Raw genomic sequence first — 21,720 nt, 5'->3', positions numbered from 1 at the left:
GGTTCTGATTTCTACGCTTGTTTAATAGAGGCATAACTTTTACTCTGGCAAAATGTGCTTTATATGTTGATCAAAAATCCAGATGTATTTTATGAACAATACTGAGGCTGAACCAGATAGGTTAAGGATGATTGAAAGCTGGATGGATTAAATTTCAAGAAATCTTGAGAGTGATCTCCAAAATATAGGACTGAAGTGGCTGCAGAGAGAGTCAGAGATGCACTGGATCCTCCAGAGATCCTGGAGAAAAGGAACATTAAGGGCAGAGTCTTGGGCTGGAGGGTGATTTGTCGAGATGGAGAACCAATGCAGGTAAGTGCAAATTGAACTTTGTCAAGGTTTTAATGTGCTGTTTACTTCACCTTGGAGTTTATGCAAGATAGCAGCAGACAGCACAGACGAAGGGACAGAACTAATTAAGATGAATCTTATGGAAATTATACAATAGATATAATGTTTGGACTTGACTGTGGACGGTAATGAATAACAGAAGAAAATTTGACAGAACCATTCAAGTGAGTTGGTAGAAACCCCAAGAGATGAGTGAAAGTGCTATTTTTCATAAAATCCTTAGCAGGAGTCAATTCAACCCATCAAATCTGCTTTGACGCTGAGAACAGGACTCTGCACGCCCCCTCCCCCCTCCACAAGACCCAAGACCCCAACCATCACCAACCTCAACCCTACATGGGTTTATGCAATGATTGATCCACCAAGCCTTCACATCCCTGAACATGGCAAGGCAGTTTTTTTTTTTGTTTGGCTAATCCACTAACCTGCCTGTCCTTGCTGTACTCTTTGGTGCATCAAACATCCAGAATTATTCCCTATTGAACGTTCTGGAAAACTCTGAGCTGGCCTGAGTGGTATAACGAAAGGAGGGTGGGACAAGATAACAAAAGTAGTCAATGCTCAGACTATCTAATGTACAATGTAATCTCATACTGTACTCTTTCCAGCCACTTCGCTGGTTGGTATCGTATCAATGCCATTTTGGTAAAACCATCTAGCAGAAAAACAGCATTAGTTGAAGGATAGAGCCCTCCACCACCTTCAAAATACCACCAACGGTGATAATATGCTGTCGCCAGGCATTGTTGGGCAAAGTTAATCACTAATCCTCTGTATGCACTTCAGTCCTTTGAAAATTACAGGGCACTGTGCCAATAATGAAGTAGCAAATTAGAGTTATCAAGATTTTTCCTTTCATTTCATTTTTTTCTATCAATCCTTACTGTGGGAAAGAAGTTTGAGTGTATTGAAGAACTATCAGATTTACTTTCTCTTCTGAAGCCTCAGAGATGAAAATGTGTTGCTGGAAAAGCGCAGCAGGTCAGGCAGCATCCAAGGAGCAGGAGAATCGACGTTTCGGGCATGAGCCCTTCTTCAGGAAGCCTCCGAGACTAAGACTCAATTGTGGATTCCAAAGGTGGAATGCAAATAGACATGGATTTGGTTTACAAGTCCAATCAAATGGATTTTTCTTTGAAGAACAGCTGGGGAAGTGAACCTTGTAAGTATATGCTTCTTCTTCCCTTAAGAAATATATGGGGCTTTGTAATACTTTAAAAGATTTCTTTATTGCAGCAACCTGACAGAGCCCAGGAAGCTGGTAAACACAAGTTGAGTTGAATAGTACAGCTGCATTCAAGGTGAACCTGGGTCAAAGGCATGAGGGAGATAAGAGGCTCACAAGTTGATGCGAGCTGATTTGAGTGAAGGAGCAGGCTCAAATGAAGAATAAGCCTCATTTGTTAACCTGTTGGGCTGAATAGTCTGTTGTTCTGTTATAAGCTGTAATATAAATGCAAGCAACGCTTTAACTATCTTTGCACTGAGTGACTTGCTACATTTCAGAGGACACTTAAGAGTTGATCACATTGCTATTGATCTGGAGTCACATGTAGTTCAGATGAGGTAAGGACAGCAGATTCGGTTCCCTTAGACAAGTTAATGAACCTCATGGGTCTTAGATCAACCAGGGACAGTTGGACCGAAGGGTCTATTTCTGTGCTGTGTATCTCTACGACTCTGTCTTTCTTTAGCTGCTTCATCAATGAATATCCTTCCAAGAAGTGGAGCTGTTCTCTTATGATTTCACAATGCTGAGCACCATTTGTAACTCCTCAGTTGATGAAGCAGTCTGAAGCAGTCTTGGACATAATTCAGATTTGGGCTGGTATGTAACAAATTATATGCATTCCACACGAGAACCAGGCAATGACTACCTGAGACATGAATAAGGTGAACCTTGTTGACTTGAGATTGAATGGCATCACTATCACTGAATCCCCCACCATCTTATAAATATGTTAGTTACAACAGCCAGTCCAATGCTGGGCATTTTGTTGCAAGTGACTAATTTCCTTGCATTCCAAAGTCTGTCCATCATTGACAAGGCACCAATAAGGACAGTGCTGGAATACTCACTGTTGCCTGGATGAATGTGATCCAACAGAAATTGAGAAACTTGACACCATTCAGGTCAAAGCAACCCGCTTATTGACACCCCAGTCATCACCATCAACGTTCTCTTAATCAACGATGCATAAGGACAGCACTGTCCAACCTCTGTCTTTGACGTGGCACTTGGAAAAGCAATCAACCATAAGCTCCCTTCCAAGTCAAAAGAACAATATTGCTCTTCCTTCCCTATTATGAGATCAAAACTCTGGAACTCCATTCAAATCTCCCCAAGAAACTGGCTACCACTAGCGAAAGAGATGAGGGATATGCTAATGAATGTAAGTCTTGCCATTTACTCGTACTGTAAACTAGCAGTCAGTCCTCTCCAGCTGCGAGGGTTGGTTCCTAAAAGCCCTCAGGAATGATTAAATTTGAGTGTGGAACTGATTTAAAAATTAGCAGAGGATTTACTGTAAAAAGGATAGAAATAAACAATAGAATTTGACTGACGAGTCTAATCCATGACTGGACCGCAAACTGTCTTCAGAACAGCTGTGTTTTTAAATTACCTTAACCATAGAAGTATACTGGCTTCAGAGTTGTGGAAAATTAGTAAAGAAAATCTCAAAACACTACAATAATAAAATGCAGATTTGCTGTTGACCATTGGAATGAAGGCAAAAAGAAGGCAGCATATTGCACTAACCCTTCAAAATTGTGGTGGAAAAATGTCCTTCATAACATTTCCCTTCTATTTGCAGCCCATGATTAAAATATTTAATAATTGCTACCTGCTGGGTCGATTATAGTCATGTGAATGCAGTACCAGAATCTGACAGTAAGCTGTTTATTCACAGGAAAAGATCCATGCAGGAATTTTAAGAATGTCAGATCACTCTGGGACATGATTTTACTGATGTGACTGTATGCCTGGGGCTATTTGTGACATTTTGGTGCTGCCAAATGGAAAATACTGCTAATGTTAAGAGTTCTATCTCTGTCCACAGAATGAAACAACCTGTTATTCACCATTATTACTTAACGACCAGTCATAGTGGGACACTGTTCTCAACATTTCTTTCCCTCACTCAAAGGCCAACATAACTATTTCTCAATGAATAGTGAACGAAGGTGGCACATCCAAATCGGTCCACCAATATTTCCTGATTTCCTCAGGACAGAGTGAATCCAATGAATAAATGCAGCCAGAGATGATTAGCAGTGTTCAGCAATTTATTGAATTGGCTTTTAAGTTCTGTTGTCTCTTTTGTCACAAGTTTGGGTACAAGGATCACTGGCCTTAGTATTGCATTGACAAAGTTCACAGTTTGCATCCAGACACATCGAATAATTTCTGCCAACATGGCTGAAGGGACAAACTTAATCAAAACAAAAACCTCCATACCCCACGTAAATGACTGCTGCACTTTCCATCTGGTACCCCAAATATCAAGTCAAGCAGAAATCTTTGCAAATTGAAAAAAAAACAGGTTACAATACTCAGTCAATAACAAAAGCTTGTGCTTTTTGGTCATTTTTTTTGTGCATTCAGTTATATGTATTTATATACAATCTTTTTATCCACTGTCTGCACTTCCATTTTGACAGGACATTTATACAAGTTTGAGAGGAGAGTCTCTGTGTAGCCGATCAGGAAATAGAACTTTTGAGGTGGCAATTTCTGAATGAAGATGGCGCAGACGACAATCATGTTTGCTCTCCTCTTCACAACCACGTCATTGGCGAGACAGCCGTGAAAGGTTCCATAAATAAACTTGCGGATGAAAACATCCTCAATTGTACGGTCTGCAGCTCCTTCTTCACCATCCAGATTGCCTGAATCAAGAGCAAGATATTTATCGTTCTAACTGCACTGGCAGTCCTTAAGTACCAGAAACCTAATGCCAGTTCTTACAAATAGGACTACATTGTGCTCAACAGCACCACTCTCAGGCAAGTCTGACCAGAACCAACAGTGTGAAAAGTTAATGATTGTTTATTAACTGCAGATTGTAGAACATATTGAAAACAGAACATTTGAAGCAGATTAAATAACACTTAAGTATAACCTTGTTCATTATTAAATTGATATTAATAATAACTATTAATATCATCATGCATAGATTCTCAAGTAGGTTGCTGTGTTAAAGTAACTCTGCAAAACATAGAATGTTGAAGTACAGTCGCTTGGCTACATTGTATTGTATTTGGGATATACATCTGCAAGAACATGCGCAATTGTGGTTTCATTATTAGGATATAACTCGGTAGAAGCAGTTCAGACATAGTTCACTTCACTGCTACCTGGGATGATAGATTTCTTTGAAGGAAAGGTTGGACAGGATGTACCTGTACACATTTTCGAAACTCCAATCTTAGTGAGACAAAGAGAAACAAAGAAGATCCTGAGAGGACTTGACAAAATGGATGTTGAAATGACTGTGTTCCTGTTATGAGAGAAACCAGAACTACAGAGCACATTTTAAAAGTGACCTTTTTTAACGTCAGAGACAGAGTGGAGGAGATTTTGCTGTCTGAAGTTTGAGAGTCTGTGCAAGTCTCTGCTGAGGGAATGGTGAAGGTAGGGTCATAATTTTTAAAGCAGAGAGAAACAGACTGTTTAGTAACAAGGGAATCCAAGATGATGGAGAGTAAGACCAAATGTGGAATTGAGGACACTATCAGATCAACCATGATTTTATTCAATGGCAAAGCCAACAGGAGGGACTTAATGGCCTCCTTCTGCTCCAAATTTATATGTAATCAGAGAGCAAGTTTAATGCCTCTCACAGCGTCACCATACAACCACATTTTAGTGAACTATACTGCTCCTTGTACATAATTCTGGGGGGCATTTTATATTTAACTAGCCAGGCTCAGAACACAATACTGTATCCAAAAAAAAAATTAAATTAGGAGTCACTTACTGGTGTGTTGGGACAGCCAGCCTTTTCTGTGAGCAATGAAGTGAGGTGGATGTGCCTCCTCATAAGTAACTGGTTTATCACCCTTTCCAACACGAACACGAGCTGCTCGATTCTAGGAAAAGCAGTAATCTTTAGCGCTTGTTCCTTGTAAACTGAGCTTCTTTTAATCCATTCTTTCTGTTGTGAAGATGTGGGTGCACTGTACCTTTAACAGAGTTAAAAGCTAGCAGAACTACCTAACAGCACCAAGTGTTCTTGAAAGATATAATGTAACATCTGGTCAAACAACTCTATTAACTGGTTGCCTGGAGACAACAAAACAAATTCGAATTAAGCCAATCAGTTTAAATTACACCCCGGAAAATACCAAACTCCAATGAAGTTTGAATTTTGTAATTAACAATCTGAAAAGCCAATGATACAATGGTATAAGACTGGGGAAAATTGAACAGTTGGAGGAGAACTACCAAGCCAACGACATCTTCAGTCTGCTCGGAGAATAGCTCTCTTAAAGGTACCTATATCAATCAATAATCAATGAAGCAGAAATCCCCAAGAAGAAGAAAAGACGACACAGGAAGATCCAAATACAAAATTTGACAGATGGCTGGTTTTGAAAACTTGAATTTCTGATAAATCTTAACACCCCCCCACCGATTATCGGACTGGTATTATAGACGGGAAGGTAAAAGATAGGTGAAAGGAAGGAGTTGCAGATAGTTTTTAGTTGCAGATTCTCTGTTATACTTTAAGAAATGAAGTGGTTAAGTTTTACTTTAAATAGTTCTTGACCTCCTGAATTTTCACAGATGACTGCACAGGACTAATCTTTTTTGTGTTGCTGGTTTATACCGTGTCATAACATTTCATAACTCTCTCAAAATCTGAACACAAAATAGTTAGATTGTCTGCATCATATCCCCAAAATTTGAAAGGTGCACCCCCAATGCAGTGACAGTAGTATCAGATAAACTGAGGAATTCAGAGCAGGATTTGGCCACTGGGTTTGTTCAGTCTGCTGCTCTGTTCATTAAGGTCATGGTTGATTTGATTGTGGCTTCTACTGTTTATTTCCTCCCTAATCTTAACTGCAATATTCCTTGAAAACAGCCATTGTAAACCACCATCCCTATCACTGGGAAAGACATAGACAGCAGGTACATGGGAACACCAGCCCTTGCAAGCTGTAAGCCACATAGCTGCCCACTGTGAAGTATTTTAAATCTACAATCTCTGGTCAACTCCCCCTCTGTTTCCCCACCAGTCCCCAGCCCCATCATTGTCCCAATATTGCTTGGTAATAGGTTTCACCAGTTATAGGTTCATCAAGATTACTTCAGGTCAGCCAATGATTCAGTATAATTCCTGATAATTATCTTCATCTGCCTGTTCAGAATTCACCAGATGCCAATAATCAGATTATTACCGATGTAATCCTTTTACCTTGAAGCATGATGTTGTTGTGTGAATAGCCCTTCTCCATGCAGCCTCACATTGCCAAGATGACAAAACCTGAAATGCAATTTTCAAATGTGAATGACTTTTTAAAAAAAACTGCATATGCAATTAAATACAAGTAAATAAAGCATTTTTGTCTTCAGTAAGATTTATTGAAGCTTGTGTTCCTTAACACTCAATAGTTGAAATAAACAATATCACTTTGCAGGTTCATCTCTTTGATAAATTAAAGCAAAATACAGCAAATGCTGGAAATCTGAAATACAGAATGGCCTGGACAGAGTTGGGAAGATGTTTCCATTGGTATGAGAGACAAGGACCGGAGGTCACAGCCTTAGAGTGAAGGGAAGACCTTTTAGAATGGAGATAAGGAGAAACATCTTCAGTCAGAATGGTGCATCTATGGAATTCATTGCTATAGAAGGCTGCGGAGGCCAGGTCATTGAGTATATTTAAGACTGAGATAGGTGCTTGAGTATCAAGCAGATCAAAGGTTACGGGGAGAAAGGGGTTGAGAAACTTATCAGCCATGATTGAAGGTGGAGCAGACTCAATGGGCTGAATTGCCTAATTTCTACTGTTATGTCTTAGCGTCAACGTTGGGGTGTGATGTGGAAAGCTACTTTGGGGTGTGATGTGGAAAGCTACTTGCAGGCTGCAATAAGGTTGCAGGTTTGAAAGATGCTGTTGAAGGAGTCTTGGGTGAGTTGTTGCAGTATATCTTGGAGGTGGTACATATTGTTGCAACTGTGTATTGGTGATGAAGGGAATGCATATGGTGTCAAATAATCCGGCTATGAGGTTGCAACTGCACCCATCAGGCAATTGGGGTGTATTCCATCGTTCTCCTGATTTGTGCCTTGTCGATGAGGGGTAGGCTGTGGGGGTCAGGAAATGAGTGACTCACTGCATGATTCCCAGCTTCTGCCCTACTCTCGCAGCCATAACATTTGTATATGAACAATACTTTATTTGGCTTAGATTTAAGGTTAGGAAATATAAATTTACAAGTAAAGTTAACTGGTCGAGCATCCACGCCACTTCTGGAACAGAGTCCCAAAACTATATCATCTGTTCTGTGTACAAGTGCTTCCTAACATCTCTCCTGAAAGTCTATTTCCACTGTTTGGAGATCAGACAATCTTTAGCTATCCCCTCTTTCCCTGCTAATATGTTGAAGATTTAGATCATATCACTCCTTAATTTATAAATACAAGAGATAATAAATTTGTGTAATCCCTCATAACATAACCCTTGAAGTCAGGTATCATTGTGAACCTATGCTGTTCTCCCTTAACTATACTCGCTGAAATGTGATGCCCAGATCTATTCCTAGTGTGGGCTAACCACCATAACTTCGGCTTCTTTGTATTCCAGTTGTCCAGACACAAAGGGCAGCATTCTAATGAGTTACTTTGATTATTTCCTATATGTTAGTGAAATTGTAATGATCTATGCACCTCAACACTCCAGCCCGGGAATCACTGGACTTTGAACCGAAGCTAGAACTCTGGATCTTTCCCCTGTAAGCTATGTGCAAAGTGCTTTTTTGATCCATAATGGAGTACGTCAAATTTGCTTGCATTGAACTCCATCTGCCGTAGTATCAGCCATTCACCTCGCCCACTAGTATCCTTGACTAATATTATGCTCTTCACTATCTGTAAGGCGGTCTGTGCCAATACTGCAAGTCGTTAACAACAGGGCAGTCCAGATTCCTTGCTAACTGATTCAATTTCATCAACAACGCGGCAGGGATCTGGACGAGTGACCATCACCCGCGAATTCTCTCGCCCGGTGAGAACAGCGGTGAAACGCACAAGCAGAAACAGAGGAAAGTATTTGTGTTTTGTTTTACCGACAGCTTCCTGCACACCAGCGCCGCCATGTTGCATTCGCAGAGGATGATGGGGCGCCGAGATGAACGAGACAGCTCAGCGACGAGACTGTCGCCGTGGCCTCTCCGTTTTGCAGGTTCAGATTACGCGCGCACACAGATATATCAACGATTTACTGTTTTTAAAAAAAAAAATTACAGAGAATGAAACAAGCCCAACGCGCAGCAGAGCTTCGGCGACAACGCGGCGATGTCGTTAACGGTCGCTGCGCGCGGCGAATGGCGCGTGAGTAGTGCGCAGGCGCTGTGGTGGCCTGTAACGGCCAGCAGGAGGAGGAGATGGTGGAACGTGTTGTGTTCGGTTCTATCTCCCAATTTGGTGCATGGAGCAACACTTGCTCCGAAAATCAGCCAGTCGCTTGATTTTCACATCTTCTTACCACCAGTCGCCCGCCCTAATCCCACAAAAGGAAGTTTGCGTGACTGGTTTGGCCGCGGGGGCTAGACCAGGCATGATGGGCAGAATGGACGACTGCTGCGCCGTTAAAGTTCCGTGACTCTGTCAAAGTTGCAGGTGGAAGCGGCGAAAACAGTGCTCGGTCGGGATATTGGGAGCAAGGCAGTCGGGTGAGAGAAATAGACACAACAGTTTGTACATGTGTATTAGAAGGAAGAGAGTAGCTCAAGGTCCACCTGGGAATAAAGCGGATGAAATGTCCTTCAGAACGAAGATGTTGATGGTTAAAAGTAGAGAGAAACTTTGCTGTAACTGTAAAGACGCCACATCTAGAGAATGGTGTACAGTTTTGGTCTCTCTACTTTTAGGAGAGATAGGAGAAAGTGAGTACCAGATGAGAGTCAAAAAGTGTGGTGCTGGAAAAGCATAGACGTTGGTAGATGTCCTGTTGCAACATTGAACTTTTCTTCCTTGGCTTCTGTGATTTTTCTATCCGGACTCCTACCCACCCTTGGAGGACCCCTTCTCCCATCCAACACACCTCATCCATCTGGATACCCTGTGCTTGCCTATTACCTTCACCCCATCTTCATCTACCTATCGCATTCTCAGCGAGCTTCCCACCAGTCCCATTCACCTTCCATTTATCTCTCAGCCCCCTTGGGCCATCCCTCATTCCTGATGAAGGGCTTGTGCTCAAAATGTCGATTCTCCTGTGCCTGAGGTGCTGCCTGACAGGCTGTGATTTTCCAGCACCACATTCTTTGACTCTTTTAGGAGAGATATACAGTAGTCGCATTGGAAGCAGTTTCGGGAAGGCTTTGGTAGGTTTTCTTATGAGGAATGTTGAAGTTGTTGGACTGAAATTCAGGGAGAAAGTGAGGACTGCAGATGCTGGAGATCAGAGCTGAAAATGTGTTGCTGGAAAAGTGCAGCAGGTCAGGCAGCATCCAAGGAATAGGAGAATCGACGTTTCGGGCATAAGCCCTTCTTCAGGCCCGAAACATCGATTCTCCTGTTCCTTGGATGCTGCCTGACCTGCTGCGCTTTTTCAGCAACACATTTTCAGCTCAGGACTGAAATTCAGTGCAGTTTAGACCATTTAAAGATGATTTCATTGAAACATCTCAGATTCTGAGGGGTGCTTCACTGGTCAAGTGCTGAGAGGAGAATTTCAGCAGAATCTTGAATTGCAACTCTGATTTAAAATGAGGGCTTTCTCACTTGCAATAGAGGCCAGAAGGGTCACCAGCTTTGGAATTTGCACCCCAATTTACAGGTCCTTGGTAAGACCACATCTTTGAGTATTGTGAGCAGTTTTGGTTTCCTTATCTGAGGACGGATGTTCTGGCTATGTAAGGAGGCAATAAAGTTTACCAGAATGATCCCTTGGATGGCAGGACAAACATTTTCGGAGAGACACTAAATTAGTTAGGACTATATTGGCTGAAGTTTAGAAAAAGTTGCGGGGGAGGGGTTGTGTACGGGAAGGAGCAGACATCTCAGAGACGAACAAAATTCTAAATGCAAGAGGGATGTTTCCAATAACTGGGCAGTCCAGAACCAGGGGTCACTGTCTAACAATCATTTAAGACTGAGAGTTGGAAAAATGTCTTCACACAGAAAGTGATGACTTTTCTGCTACAGACAACATGGTTGAGACGAAAGGAGTTAGATATTGTTCTTCGGATTAAAGGGATCAAATGGTTCTTGGAAAAAGCAGAAACAGTTGGATGATCAGCCGTGATTCCTTTTCCTAATGTGGATGTTGGAAGCAAATAATAAATACAGATTTCTGGGGTGTGCCAGAAAACATACTTCTATATCTTGTTCTACAAATCTGAATATGATTTACTACTTTGTCAGATTTAGAGACTGAAAATTATAGAGTTTTAAATTATATCCTGTGTATATATTTCTCGTCGTCCCTGAGTGTCCCATTAGATCTGCATCTCATGTCCTTCTTGAATACTTCCCACATATATGTAGTCTTTCCTTGTGAAACCTGTGGATATGTACCTTATTTCTTGTTGACCTCTGATTTGTGGGATTATGGGGTAGGTGAGATAAAACCAAGTTTGGAAGAACTTCGGCACAGACTTTCTCAGTTAATTTATTTATGGGATATTCCTCGTCAGGATCGGCTGTTGGTTGTTTAGCGTAATCTCAACTTTTCATCCATTGGCCTTGCCTGTCCCATAGTGATAACTTGTTGGTTTTTATCCGCCCCCTCTGCTCATTTCAGTCATTTTGCTGTGATGAGCTGTTGTCTTGAGAATTATCACTGCGATTACCAAACTTTCCTGGAGTAAATATGATACCATTAGTAATCCACACAGCAAACACTGCTCTGAACTGTGGTCTGTCTGTTCACTTGTTCCTCATAAATCTTAAACTTGTCAATTAGAATTCATTTTTCCCAAGCTGCTCCTCTAAATGAAATGTTAAGCTGGCTATAAAGACCAATGATATTTGGTTGTTTTGTACGATGCATTTCACAAGAAAATCTTTTAGATTTTAACTTGATCAAACTGAACTGATTTTTCCTTGTATGTCATGATTTGAAGGTGCTGGTGAACAAAGTTTAAAAATCACGCAACACCAGATTATAGTCCAACAGGTTTATTTGGAAGCACTTGCTTTCGGGAAGGTGTGAGCTTAAAGTCTGTCTTTCAGTGCCCCAATGATTCTATTTCTAATAAAGGGAATTACAGAATCTTAACGAGATTCATGCGGTCTTTGAGCAAAGTAAATATAATTCTGCAAGTACAAATTCATCTCACAAAGTTATGTGTCTGTGTAATGACGCAGAGTGGCCGAGTAGAGGCTAATAGCCAAGTTCAGTACCCATGGGAATGGCCTCAAGCAGGACATTGGGTTCATGTCATACCATTGCACTATATACACACACGCGTACACTCTGACAGACCCATACACACATACACGCACCCCACACTCGCACCCAGATGTGCACCCTCACAAAGACTTAGATCCCTTTACACTCACAGACACTCACACCCATCCCCACCCCCTCTCTCTCTCTCTCTCTCTCACACACACACACACACACACACACATACACATGCAAATACTTGCAGAATTGCATTTTAATTTGCTCAAAAACTGCATGAAACCATGTAAGAGTCTGTAAATCCTTTCTTTAGAAATAGAATCAGTGAACATTGGGGCATGGGCACCTCACACCTTGAAAGCATTTTCTGAGCTGATGTGGCACCTATTGTTAAAGTTCACTTGAGAATTTAATATTTTAAAAAAAAAGTTCTGGGATTTACATATGAAAGAACTGAAACCAACATGGTAATTCTAAAAGATGAGAGACTTAACAAACAAAACATAATTTTTCAATGTAATATCAATATAATTTCAGTTAGATCACACTGTAAACTTTGGCTATAAACTCTGTGTCTTGCGACCTTATATTTCACAACCACCTGAAGAAGGAGCAGCGTTCCAAAAGCTAGTGCTTCCAAATAAACCTGTTGGTCCAAAATGAGGTGTTGTGATTTTTAACATCCATGGACGAGATCCACACTAGCATCATACCATCTCTTTCCACAGATATTGCCAGAGCTGCTGAGTTTCTCCAGTATATTCAATTCTTAATTTTACAACTTGAGCAACTCCATCATTTTGCCTTTACTTCCTTAGGGGATTTCCAGTGGCTGTCTTGACGTGATATGCACCGCATGATGAAAATGAATGAGACTATCACAAGAAATTACACAGCTAATGAGTGGCAATGTGATTCTCAAAGCATGAGAAATTCCTAAATGGGCAGTGTGCATGTAAAATAAAAAAATATGGTGTGGACACGTTCTCCTTGGAATTTACATCTCCTCTGAGGAGAGATTGAGTACTTGAGGCCTACACTGTCCAGTATTGAGAAGCTTGAGAGGAGATCTAATTGACATGATGTGAAAGGCAATGGACCAAGTAGACACAATAGATGTTACCTCATCTTGGGTAATCGAGAACAAGCAGTTGAAAAGTTTTAGGATAAAGGGTTGAAAACAGAGGAAAAATAATTCATTCTCTGAAAGGGTCACATTTCTGTGGCATTCACTAACCAAGAGGGCACGGGCTGTCAGGACACTGAATAAATTTGAGGAGAACATAATCTATTACTTATAAAAAATTAGTCTATGAGGAAAATTGGCAGCAAATGGAAGTTAGCATGATAGTACTGAATTACTCACTCCTGCTCTGTTCTTTCAGCTGTTCTCCAAATCAGACAGGTATACTTTACCAATCATGTTACCATTTGAAATGTATGTACGTAAACTGAGCTGATGAAGAATGTCTCTGTTCCAGGAAAGCTCTTGAATGTTCACCACATGAACTCAATTAGTATAATTCATTGATTAAAATAAATACATCTGCTTGATCACTAAGCGAATGCAATTTTTGAAGTAGGAGGAGTGCTTTGTTCTCAGACAAGGAAGCCTACTTCATTGGGTTGTTGATTAGTTAATCTTACTTTTCTGCTGGACTATCTGTGCTATTCAGGTGTTAAGTATAAGTCCCAAAAGGTGGTTAATGTGAGAGCTTTCGTGGCACAGTGGTAGTGTCTTGGTTCTAAAGCACACTCAGCTTGTGTTCAAATCCCACATTTGCAACAAAATGCAATTTTGGTAAAACCTTTTGGAAGCAAAACGCGGCAGTATCTGGTGGCACTCCCTGCAGTTATTGAGTTTGAACTTGATTTTACTCAGCACTAAGTTCACTAACCCGAATTAAATTAATTAAGCTAGCCTTTCCTATTTCAGACTACCTCTAAGGGTCTACCTAGGACTTGAACCCAGGACCTTTCAAATCTCATCCCAACTCTCCAACCACATGGCCACCAGACACATGCCTGAAAGGGAAGGCATTTCACAAATACTTATATACTGAAATTGTAAATTGGTATCATAACCCTAGGAATTCATGTCAAAGTCAGTTCTTCATCTGATACTTTCACAAGCTCACACTTTGGAATTCTGAGTTCAAGTCAAAATGCCCCTTCTTCTGTGTTCAACAAGGCTAAGATTTGTACCCAGGACTACTGTTATGACCAAAAAAGCAAAGAACTAAGGAGGCTGGCGGCTTGAAAGCAACAAGCAAAAACAGAAATTACTGGAGCAATTCAGGAGGTCTGGCAGCATCTTTGGTGAGAAAATAAATGTTTCAAGTCCAGTCATTCTTAAGAACGAATACCGGTGCTGAAGGGTCACTGGATTCGCAATTTCTGTTCTGATCTACTGTTAACAGCCTCTGCCTTTGGATGACAAAGAAGACACAGTGCTTCGTCTTGAAGATTTTCACTTTGACCCAGAATTGTGTGTTCCATTTCATGTGTTTCTTCTCTGCTCTAAAATCTAGTTTCTCATCAATTTATGATGCTATCAAGTTAATACTACTTTCAGATAAAAATCTAGAAAAATGGACAGAAATTTAATTCCCTCAACAGGCCATCACCCAGTAATGAAGTAATCAACAGATGGGGAATAATGCTGCTTCACGCTCACTTTGTTGCAATGGTAAAATTAAATATTTGCCTAAAAAATGAGAAACAATATTAATAGCTGCTCCTCCAGCATTTTTCTTTTAGGCTCAACAGCTTGGGTTCAACGATTAATGAATTTTCTGAAGAATGTTGTTACTATGATGGATCAGAATCTAAAATTATTGACTTTTTCTTAGTTATTATTCCAAAATGTGTGTGTTTCAAAAGAAGAATACAGCATGAAAATTCAGTGAATAGCAAAGTCCTGTCTGCAGCAAAAAATGTCACAACTAAAAATTCAGGGTAACCTCAAACAAATCGGGGATTTCACAAAGAAACAGAAACAGCAAGTGGGCTGCCTATCTGTGTCCTCCCCCCAACTTTCTTAAGAGAAGTAATTTATCCTAGATATGTCTGTTTCCCTCTGGGAAGAGATCAAAAATGTGGTTTAAAACTGAGTGTGTGTACTGTAGTGCTGTGAGGGCTATAACTTTAAGAATAGCCAGTTTAAGTATACTATGTCAAAAGCAGTCAAGGCACAGGAATTTTGAGGAACCTAAGTTTGATTACCTAAGAATCTTGGATGCTCATCTGCCTTGCTCCTGCTACCAATGTAACTATGGTGGCGGCAGCAGCAGCATTGTATCTGGTCTTGACAAATAATTCAGAGACTTCTTTTTGTCTGTGTCTTTAGAAATTTGTCATTTCGACTCTATTCTTTTACACCACTGGTTCTTCTGACATTTAGTGGTTAATAGCATAATTTTTCAAAAGCCTAGTGAAGTGGCTCCTTTTAAAGCATTAGTTCATTTGAATCTGGGAGAAAGGCATCCAGAGGGAAAGGATGCTTTACAAATTAACCTTGCTGGCTGTGACCAACCACAGGTGAATAACCAAAATGAGCCAGTCCATGCTTCCCAATGTGGGAGCTTAATGATTTGAGGTGTCCTGTCTCACAATGTAACAAATTGGAGAACCTTGCTTCAGGTTCAAGCTAGAAGTCTAAAATAAATTCTTGTGCGGTTACAGGGCAGCTTTCTCGGAATTGATGTTACATCCGCTAAAGTCCACAAGGCCAGAAGTCAATACCTCTGGTCTGCAAGCTAAGTGAACTCAGCCTGTATGGGAGCAAGGAACCAACCCAAATGTAAAACTGGAAAGAAACTCCGCAATCTCATGAACATCGCAAAGTTATCTCACTCCATGGCCAGCAAACACATTCGCTGAAATCCTTCTGCTCAATGTTAACAATGTTGACTGAGATCTGTTGCAAGAACCACTAGCATGGTAAATGCTGATCGGAGTCCGGCAAGACTCAGCATCATGGTAGATCTGTACGTAATGTAACCTCCCTACTTTTGGGGTTCATTACTCCACAATAAAACAGTAACATTTCACTGGCTTGTCAAGTTCTTACTGTACCTGCATACAAACTTTAGGCAATTTATGCACTATGAGAGCCTGATTCAACTCTGTCTCAAAGCCCTGCAATCTATCACCATTTAAATCATGTTTATTTTTAATTTTTCCTTCCAATATGGTTAATTACACATTTTCTTAAATGATACTCCGCTTGCCATTATTCCTCCACTTTGTTCTTCCATTAAATTATAGAGTAAAATAGGATTTCTAAGTTTACTTAAGTGAAGAACTAAACATCTGTCCCAACAAAATAATATATTTTGAAGTGGAATACCCAACAGCTTTTGCTTATTCTCAAAAATGTTTTCACTAAACTGGAACTAGGCTGAATTTCAATGTGTAGACAGTACCGATACAACATAAATCATGATCAAAACAGTAAGTTCACACTGTAGTCATATTGTCAAGTTTATTTCTGACATATCAACAATTTTAAATGGTGAGAGGAACACATAGACCACATCCTGTAACATATTATTTTTTTGTCCTCATATAAACCAGACCTGACAGAATTTCAGCTGCAGAGAACTTGAATAATTAAAAAAAAATCACATTTCATATTCAGGCAAGTTGCTGTGTAAAAAGCAAATATAGTCCATCATTTTCAAACGTAAAAATATCTCCAGCAAAATCAGCACTTCCACACTTCAAGCCACATGAGGCATTAAATGAGATACAACTCATTTGTTTAATTCATGATTCCACAGCCGTTGTAAAAAAAATTAAAAAAAGATCCACACACAGCTCATTACACTTAAGATCCCTAAGCTGTCTAATTTAAAACATTCATAAAACACGATAAGAGGAGTCCTCTCAATGCGTTTCCACAGCCCCTGCACAAAATTGTTAAGCGGTTGATCAAGTGCATGCAAACCAGGTCTTCATTACACACAGCAGACAAAAAAAGGTTTTATGCTGTTACAAAGCTCAGAAAGGAGAAGGTAAGAGAAATGTAGAGCTCCACGGGCAACTTCTTTTGAAACCAACAGGGTTAATTATGTCATGCAAAAGAACATTTTTTTTGGCTATTTTAATAAGCTATTTTCTACACAAGTTTAACAAAGAAACCACAAAGTGATCATGCCTTTCTGAGAGGCCTTCCAGCTAGACTGATCTCAGACATCAGATTGTATCACTACACGCACTCAAGACTCTGTAATTTGAAAACAAAGCTCAGTACATCATCTGAACCCATGGCAAGTTAAACACAAAAATTATTGGCTATAAATATTTAACATGCATTTGTAAAAATGCATATACAGTTTTAACTGATGGCAATAGTTTTTCTTTAAATCCTAGAGTTGGTAGCACAGTATAACAAAACAGTAAAGAACATCAAATTAGATCTGGCTACTTTAATATGATATAGTTAACTCACTCACTTTTTAAAAGAACAGAATCAGGGAGGTGTTCGCCCGAGCCTTGTCAATTTTCTCAGATCACTGCTATTTCAAGTGATGTACTTGTTACCTCTTAAATTCACTTTTTGTTTAAAAATTGTTCTATCAAACCAATACATTTCACATAGAACAGAGGAAAAATCCATGAACAGAGCTACCTTTCTTCCTCCACTACAGCATACATAATGTTTAAGAAATGGAAAATAAGGTCGCTGTGTTTGTTCATATACTTGAAGCAACCTTGTGAGACAAGTTGTTGATGGCAGAAGACTGTTTCAAAAGTAATATTTTCCACATTTTAAAAATTGTTTGTGAAGCCGTTTTTGAATTAACTGTTGGCTGCTTAATTTGATTGGCTGCCTTCTGCCTTAATACCATCCAGATGTACGAGTGGCTGCGATGGGGCGTCATGCACGGTTTCACTGAGTCAAGTGTAAGGACATCAGAATTAAGTTCCCGAAAGAATAAGTGACACATCTTTAGTGTACAAGAAAATATAAAATGGAACACTAACCCTCCAACATTAGGATGATCACCATTAAATGTTAACCTTCATGCTTTGGCAAATGTTTTGAATGAATTGTACAAATCACTGCCATCAAATGTGAATTATATAAAGTACATATACAGTAGCCATTTTTGATTTTGTAAATTTTTTTGTTTTTTTTTTAAGTTAATGTCTACATCTTGAGACAGTTGAAAGAAACACCATATAGTTCCACGAACGTGACAATTATGCAGCCACCAGGAGCATAATGTGCATGCGGACACGTGCATGTTACTGCTGGTCTTCAGAGGCCACCAGATCGCGGCTCAGCTTGAATGTTTGCTTGGGCCAGAACTCTGCCAACTTCTTCAATTCTGCAGAGAAAATTTCAAATAAATTATAAGCAGAGTCTTTCACATTTTATGAATGATAAGCAAGTTCACTTGGAGCTTGATCAATCAGCAAGAACATGGGGAAAGCATAATGAGATCTAACTGGAACTGTGAACTGTTCAAATCTACCAAACCCTCCCACAAGGAAGTTGGTCCCATTCTAGCTGAAGTACAAACCACCCTTTTTAACCACGGTCCCAGTGATGCAGGAATTTGAAAACTACATTCCTACACCAACCATGCATACAGCCAAGCATTCATCTGCTCTACACTTTTATTTTGGGAATTGGTTTAGCTCAGTTGGCTGGGTTGTTAGTTTGCAGAATAGCGTGGGTTCAACTCCCATCACCGGTTTGAGGTTACCATGAAGGACTCTCCTTCTCAACCTCTTCCCTCAACTGAGATCTGGTGGCCCTCACGTTAAATCACCACCAGTTGCTTCTCTTTAATGATACAGCAGCCCCTATGATGGTAAGACAACAATCAATCTTTTATTTCTGCACTTGTTAGCATGTGGCACTGGAAGTAATACAGAGATTAGAACCTTAGAGATCCTGCTTTGTCGAGCTCCATGAATTCTTGATGCAAGACCACATTCCTCACTCCATCTATCTCGTTGGTATCAACATGTGCTAGGACCTCTGGCTTATCATCCTCCCCCTTCAGGATGCCATGCAGCTGTTTTATGGGCACAGAAATGCCTGTCTATTCCACTAACAGATGAACCACTATTACTATTGCTGTTCCTTCCTCCTCTTCTGGACAGACAGGCTGCTTGTGATGCCAAAAGCTTAGCTCTGTTTGTACTCCCTTGATGAGTCAGTGTCCTCACCAACTTCCAAAATGGAAAACCAATTTAAGAGCCAGACCACAGGGGATTCCTGCACTACCTGTCTGTTTCACTTTGACTGTCAAGTGGTGATCTATTCCCTTGAGCTATTGTGTGAACACCTGTCTAAATGTTCTAGGAGAAAGTGAAGACTGCAGATGCTGGGAAAGCGCAGCAGGTCAGGCAGCATCCAAGGAGCAGGAGAATCGACGTTTTGGGCATGAACCCTTCTTCAGGAATGAGGAAAATGGCTTTCTTTCCTCATTCCTGAAGAAGGGCTCATGCCCGAAACGTCGATTCTCCTGCTCCTTGGATGCTGTCTGACCTGCTGCGCTTTTCCAGCAACACATTTTCACCTCTCTAAATGTGCAAGCCACATAATAGTGAGACTTGTGGGTGTGCCACTCGAAACTCAAACTCATTTTTGCAATTTGCACCTCTTCCTGCACACACCATCCAGGACACCGGGCGGGTCCTTGACTTCACTGTCCAATGTAAAATTTGGAGTACTTGCAAAGTTTCAAACATCTTTCAGGCATGCTAAGCTTCATACTGAGATCCACCAAAGTCATTAAAAAATGAATTAAGAGAGTGCTGAATTGATGCTGACTCATTAAAAACTACCTTTATTTCCCTCTCATTGGACATGAAGTGATGAACCAATGTTGAATTCATACCTTCACTGGAGTGGTGCTGCTGGAGAACCCGAGCAGTGGAAGTGAACATTTTGCCATTTGCTGTCCCGACGGTGCCAGACCCGTGTCTCCTCTGACTGGGTTGTCCGTGGCCTACCCTGAATGTCTATATACTGGGTGAGGCGAATGTATGCTATGCAGGCAGCATCTTCTCCAATTAGATGCACGTGAGGATTCAAAATAGTTGTGTGGATGGGTTTGCTGTTTTTAGATAACACTGCATGAGAGAAAGAGTTGAACAGTTGTTGATTTTATTAACTACTGTGGAGAAGTTCATTTACTTTACATCAACGGGAATTCTCTATGTGGCGAAACAGAAAAAGGCACACAATTTTCAGTTTCTGTGAGCAACAAGTGCTCCTTAATTTGTCCTGTTTTAGTACATCTATAAGTATGTTGTGTGGACACTTCAGTACATTAGACTAAAATAGGTCACTGAATTCCTAATCTCTGCTTCAGTGCTGATGAGATGCAGCCTATCCCAGAGAAGTGATCCGATAAAGGTATGTTACCTTCTCACAACCTAGTAACAACTTTGAAAATGAAATTACTCAAAGCAAGGCAATCAGTTGCGTCTCCGTAGTCCACCATATGCACAGATGGGCATGAACAGAAAATGGGATGGTGATAGATCAATCCTTGTCTTGGAATTTGGGAGAAGACTGTTTATGTGACAGGCCAGTTTTTGGAATTGAACTGGGGAGGTTGCCTCTCAAATGAGATGGCAGTCAGACATCACCCAGCCGATGTAGAGATTGTATTCATTGCCAGCATTTCAGAATATTCTCATTAAATACTTTCCCAAGGACTTGTAATATTTATTGGCCGATCTGCCAAAACTGACACCAAAAGATAGAAAATGAGACATTTTTGAAAAGAAAGCAGGAATAGTTGACCAGGAGTATCCCCCCTAAGTATTAACTGTAATACTATCCCTCATCAAAAATGTACTGTACCTTTAAGGGGGAATGAAAGTTGTTTTGCACTGAGAGCTGGCAGGTACCTGTACTGTGACTGACTAGCAGTCTCAAAGTGTGCTGGAAAATTGAAAATATGTAACATTTGGCTGTGAAACAAATACCTGCATTTTGGCTGCTATGTTGACAACAATTCAAATTTAACTAATCAGTTTAAATTATGCCGCAGGATACTAAAACCCAATCTTTGAATTTACTGATTGTCTCTTGATTAGATTGCCTGGAGCAGTGTTTTTTAGAGCAATATGATGGTGCTATTTTCTGAATCTGTACATTTTGAGGGAGCAAAAATGGCCTTTAGAAGAGTGATATGCTCTTGTCAGATGTGGGAGTTTAGGGATAATTTACATTACTGCAGATTATGTCTGCAGGAAATGTCTTTGGTTGCAAATCCTATCAGATCGAATGGGATGGTTGGAACAATCGTTAGAGACAATGAGGAATTTACAAGGGCAAGGGGGTGTGATGGATGGCAGTTATCGCAAGGAGAAAAGCCGAAGATAGTCAGATAATTGGGTGAACTCCAGGAAAGGTAAGAGAGGTAGGTTAGGTAGTATCCCTATTTCAAACAAGTATGCTGTTTTGGAAAATGTAGGCGTTGATGGACTTTCAGGGATCAAGACAGGCCCTAATAATATAGTGATAGGTAAGGTGGGTTCTAAGCGATCGATAGTGATAGGTACATGTCAGAGTTAGAGGCACAGACAGATGTTTCTGTAGCCAGCAGTGAAAAATCAGAATGGTGTGTTGCCTCCCTGGTGCCAGGATCAAGCATGACTCAGAGAGGGTGCAGAATGTTCTCAAAAGGGAGTGGGACCAGCAGGAGGTCATTGTACACATTGGAACCAACGACATAGGAAGAGAAAAGGATCTGAAGGGAGGATTGAGAAAGTTAGGCAGAATTTAGAAAGGAGGCCCTTTGAGGTA

At 40.5% G+C, this 21,720-nt stretch overlaps 2 protein-coding genes and 1 long non-coding RNA gene across 53 annotated transcripts in view; 1 reads left to right on the top strand and 2 right to left on the bottom strand.

The window, feature by feature from the left end:
* Window positions 1-3,625: 3,625 nt before the first annotated feature.
* Window positions 3,626-8,906, bottom strand: mrps24 (mitochondrial ribosomal protein S24). Its single transcript, XM_043681449.2, has 4 exons — window positions 8,650-8,906; window positions 6,777-6,845; window positions 5,334-5,445; window positions 3,626-4,242 (listed from the first exon to the last, which is right to left on the bottom strand). The coding sequence occupies exons 1-4, from the start codon at window positions 8,677-8,679 to the stop codon at window positions 3,959-3,961; spliced, it is 495 nt and encodes a 164-aa protein (XP_043537384.1). The 5' UTR covers window positions 8,680-8,906; the 3' UTR covers window positions 3,626-3,958.
* Window positions 8,637-15,988, top strand: LOC122543119 (uncharacterized). Of its 2 annotated transcripts, none has more exons than XR_006309918.2 (2): window positions 8,637-8,765; window positions 15,621-15,988. It is a non-coding gene; the product is annotated as an uncharacterized LOC122543119 (long non-coding RNA). The 2 variants fall into 2 exon arrangements; XR_015754804.1 differs by lacking the exon at window positions 8,637-8,765 and adding an exon at window positions 8,925-9,255.
* Window positions 15,989-16,408: 420 nt separating this feature from the next.
* camk2b2 (calcium/calmodulin-dependent protein kinase (CaM kinase) II beta 2) overlaps window positions 16,409-21,720 on the bottom strand; it is a 264,708-nt gene continuing 259,396 nt past the window's right edge. For all 50 annotated transcript variants that reach the window (XM_043681403.2, XM_043681412.2, XM_043681409.2 and 47 more), the window contains 2 exons: window positions 19,799-20,033; window positions 16,409-18,274 (listed from right to left, as the gene is read on the bottom strand). In XM_043681403.2, the coding sequence (XP_043537338.1) occupies window positions 19,801-20,033 (233 nt within the window). In that variant the 3' untranslated portion in view covers window positions 16,409-18,274; window positions 19,799-19,800. The remainder of the gene's footprint in view (window positions 18,275-19,798; window positions 20,034-21,720) is intronic.

Source organism: Chiloscyllium plagiosum, unplaced genomic scaffold (genome assembly GCF_037043375.1).
Source record: "Chiloscyllium plagiosum isolate Xiang-an unplaced genomic scaffold, Cpla_swu_hap1 HiC_scaffold_48, whole genome shotgun sequence".
Lineage (NCBI taxonomy): Eukaryota > Metazoa > Chordata > Chondrichthyes > Orectolobiformes > Hemiscylliidae > Chiloscyllium > Chiloscyllium plagiosum.
This window is presented reverse-complemented; position numbering and strand designations above follow the sequence as displayed.

Bases quoted from the DNA above. Each gene is read 5' to 3' on its own strand.
- mrps24 (XM_043681449.2), bottom strand. From the start codon at position 8,679: ATGGCGGCGCTGGTGTGCAGGAAGCTGTCG. The intron at 6,846-8,649 runs GTAAAACAAAAC...ATTGCATTTCAG, and splicing joins TGGTGTGCAGGAAGCTGTCG to GTTTTGTCATCTTGGCAATG. The intron at 5,446-6,776 runs GTAAAAGGATTA...TGCTTTTCCTAG, and splicing joins CAACAACATCATGCTTCAAG to AATCGAGCAGCTCGTGTTCG.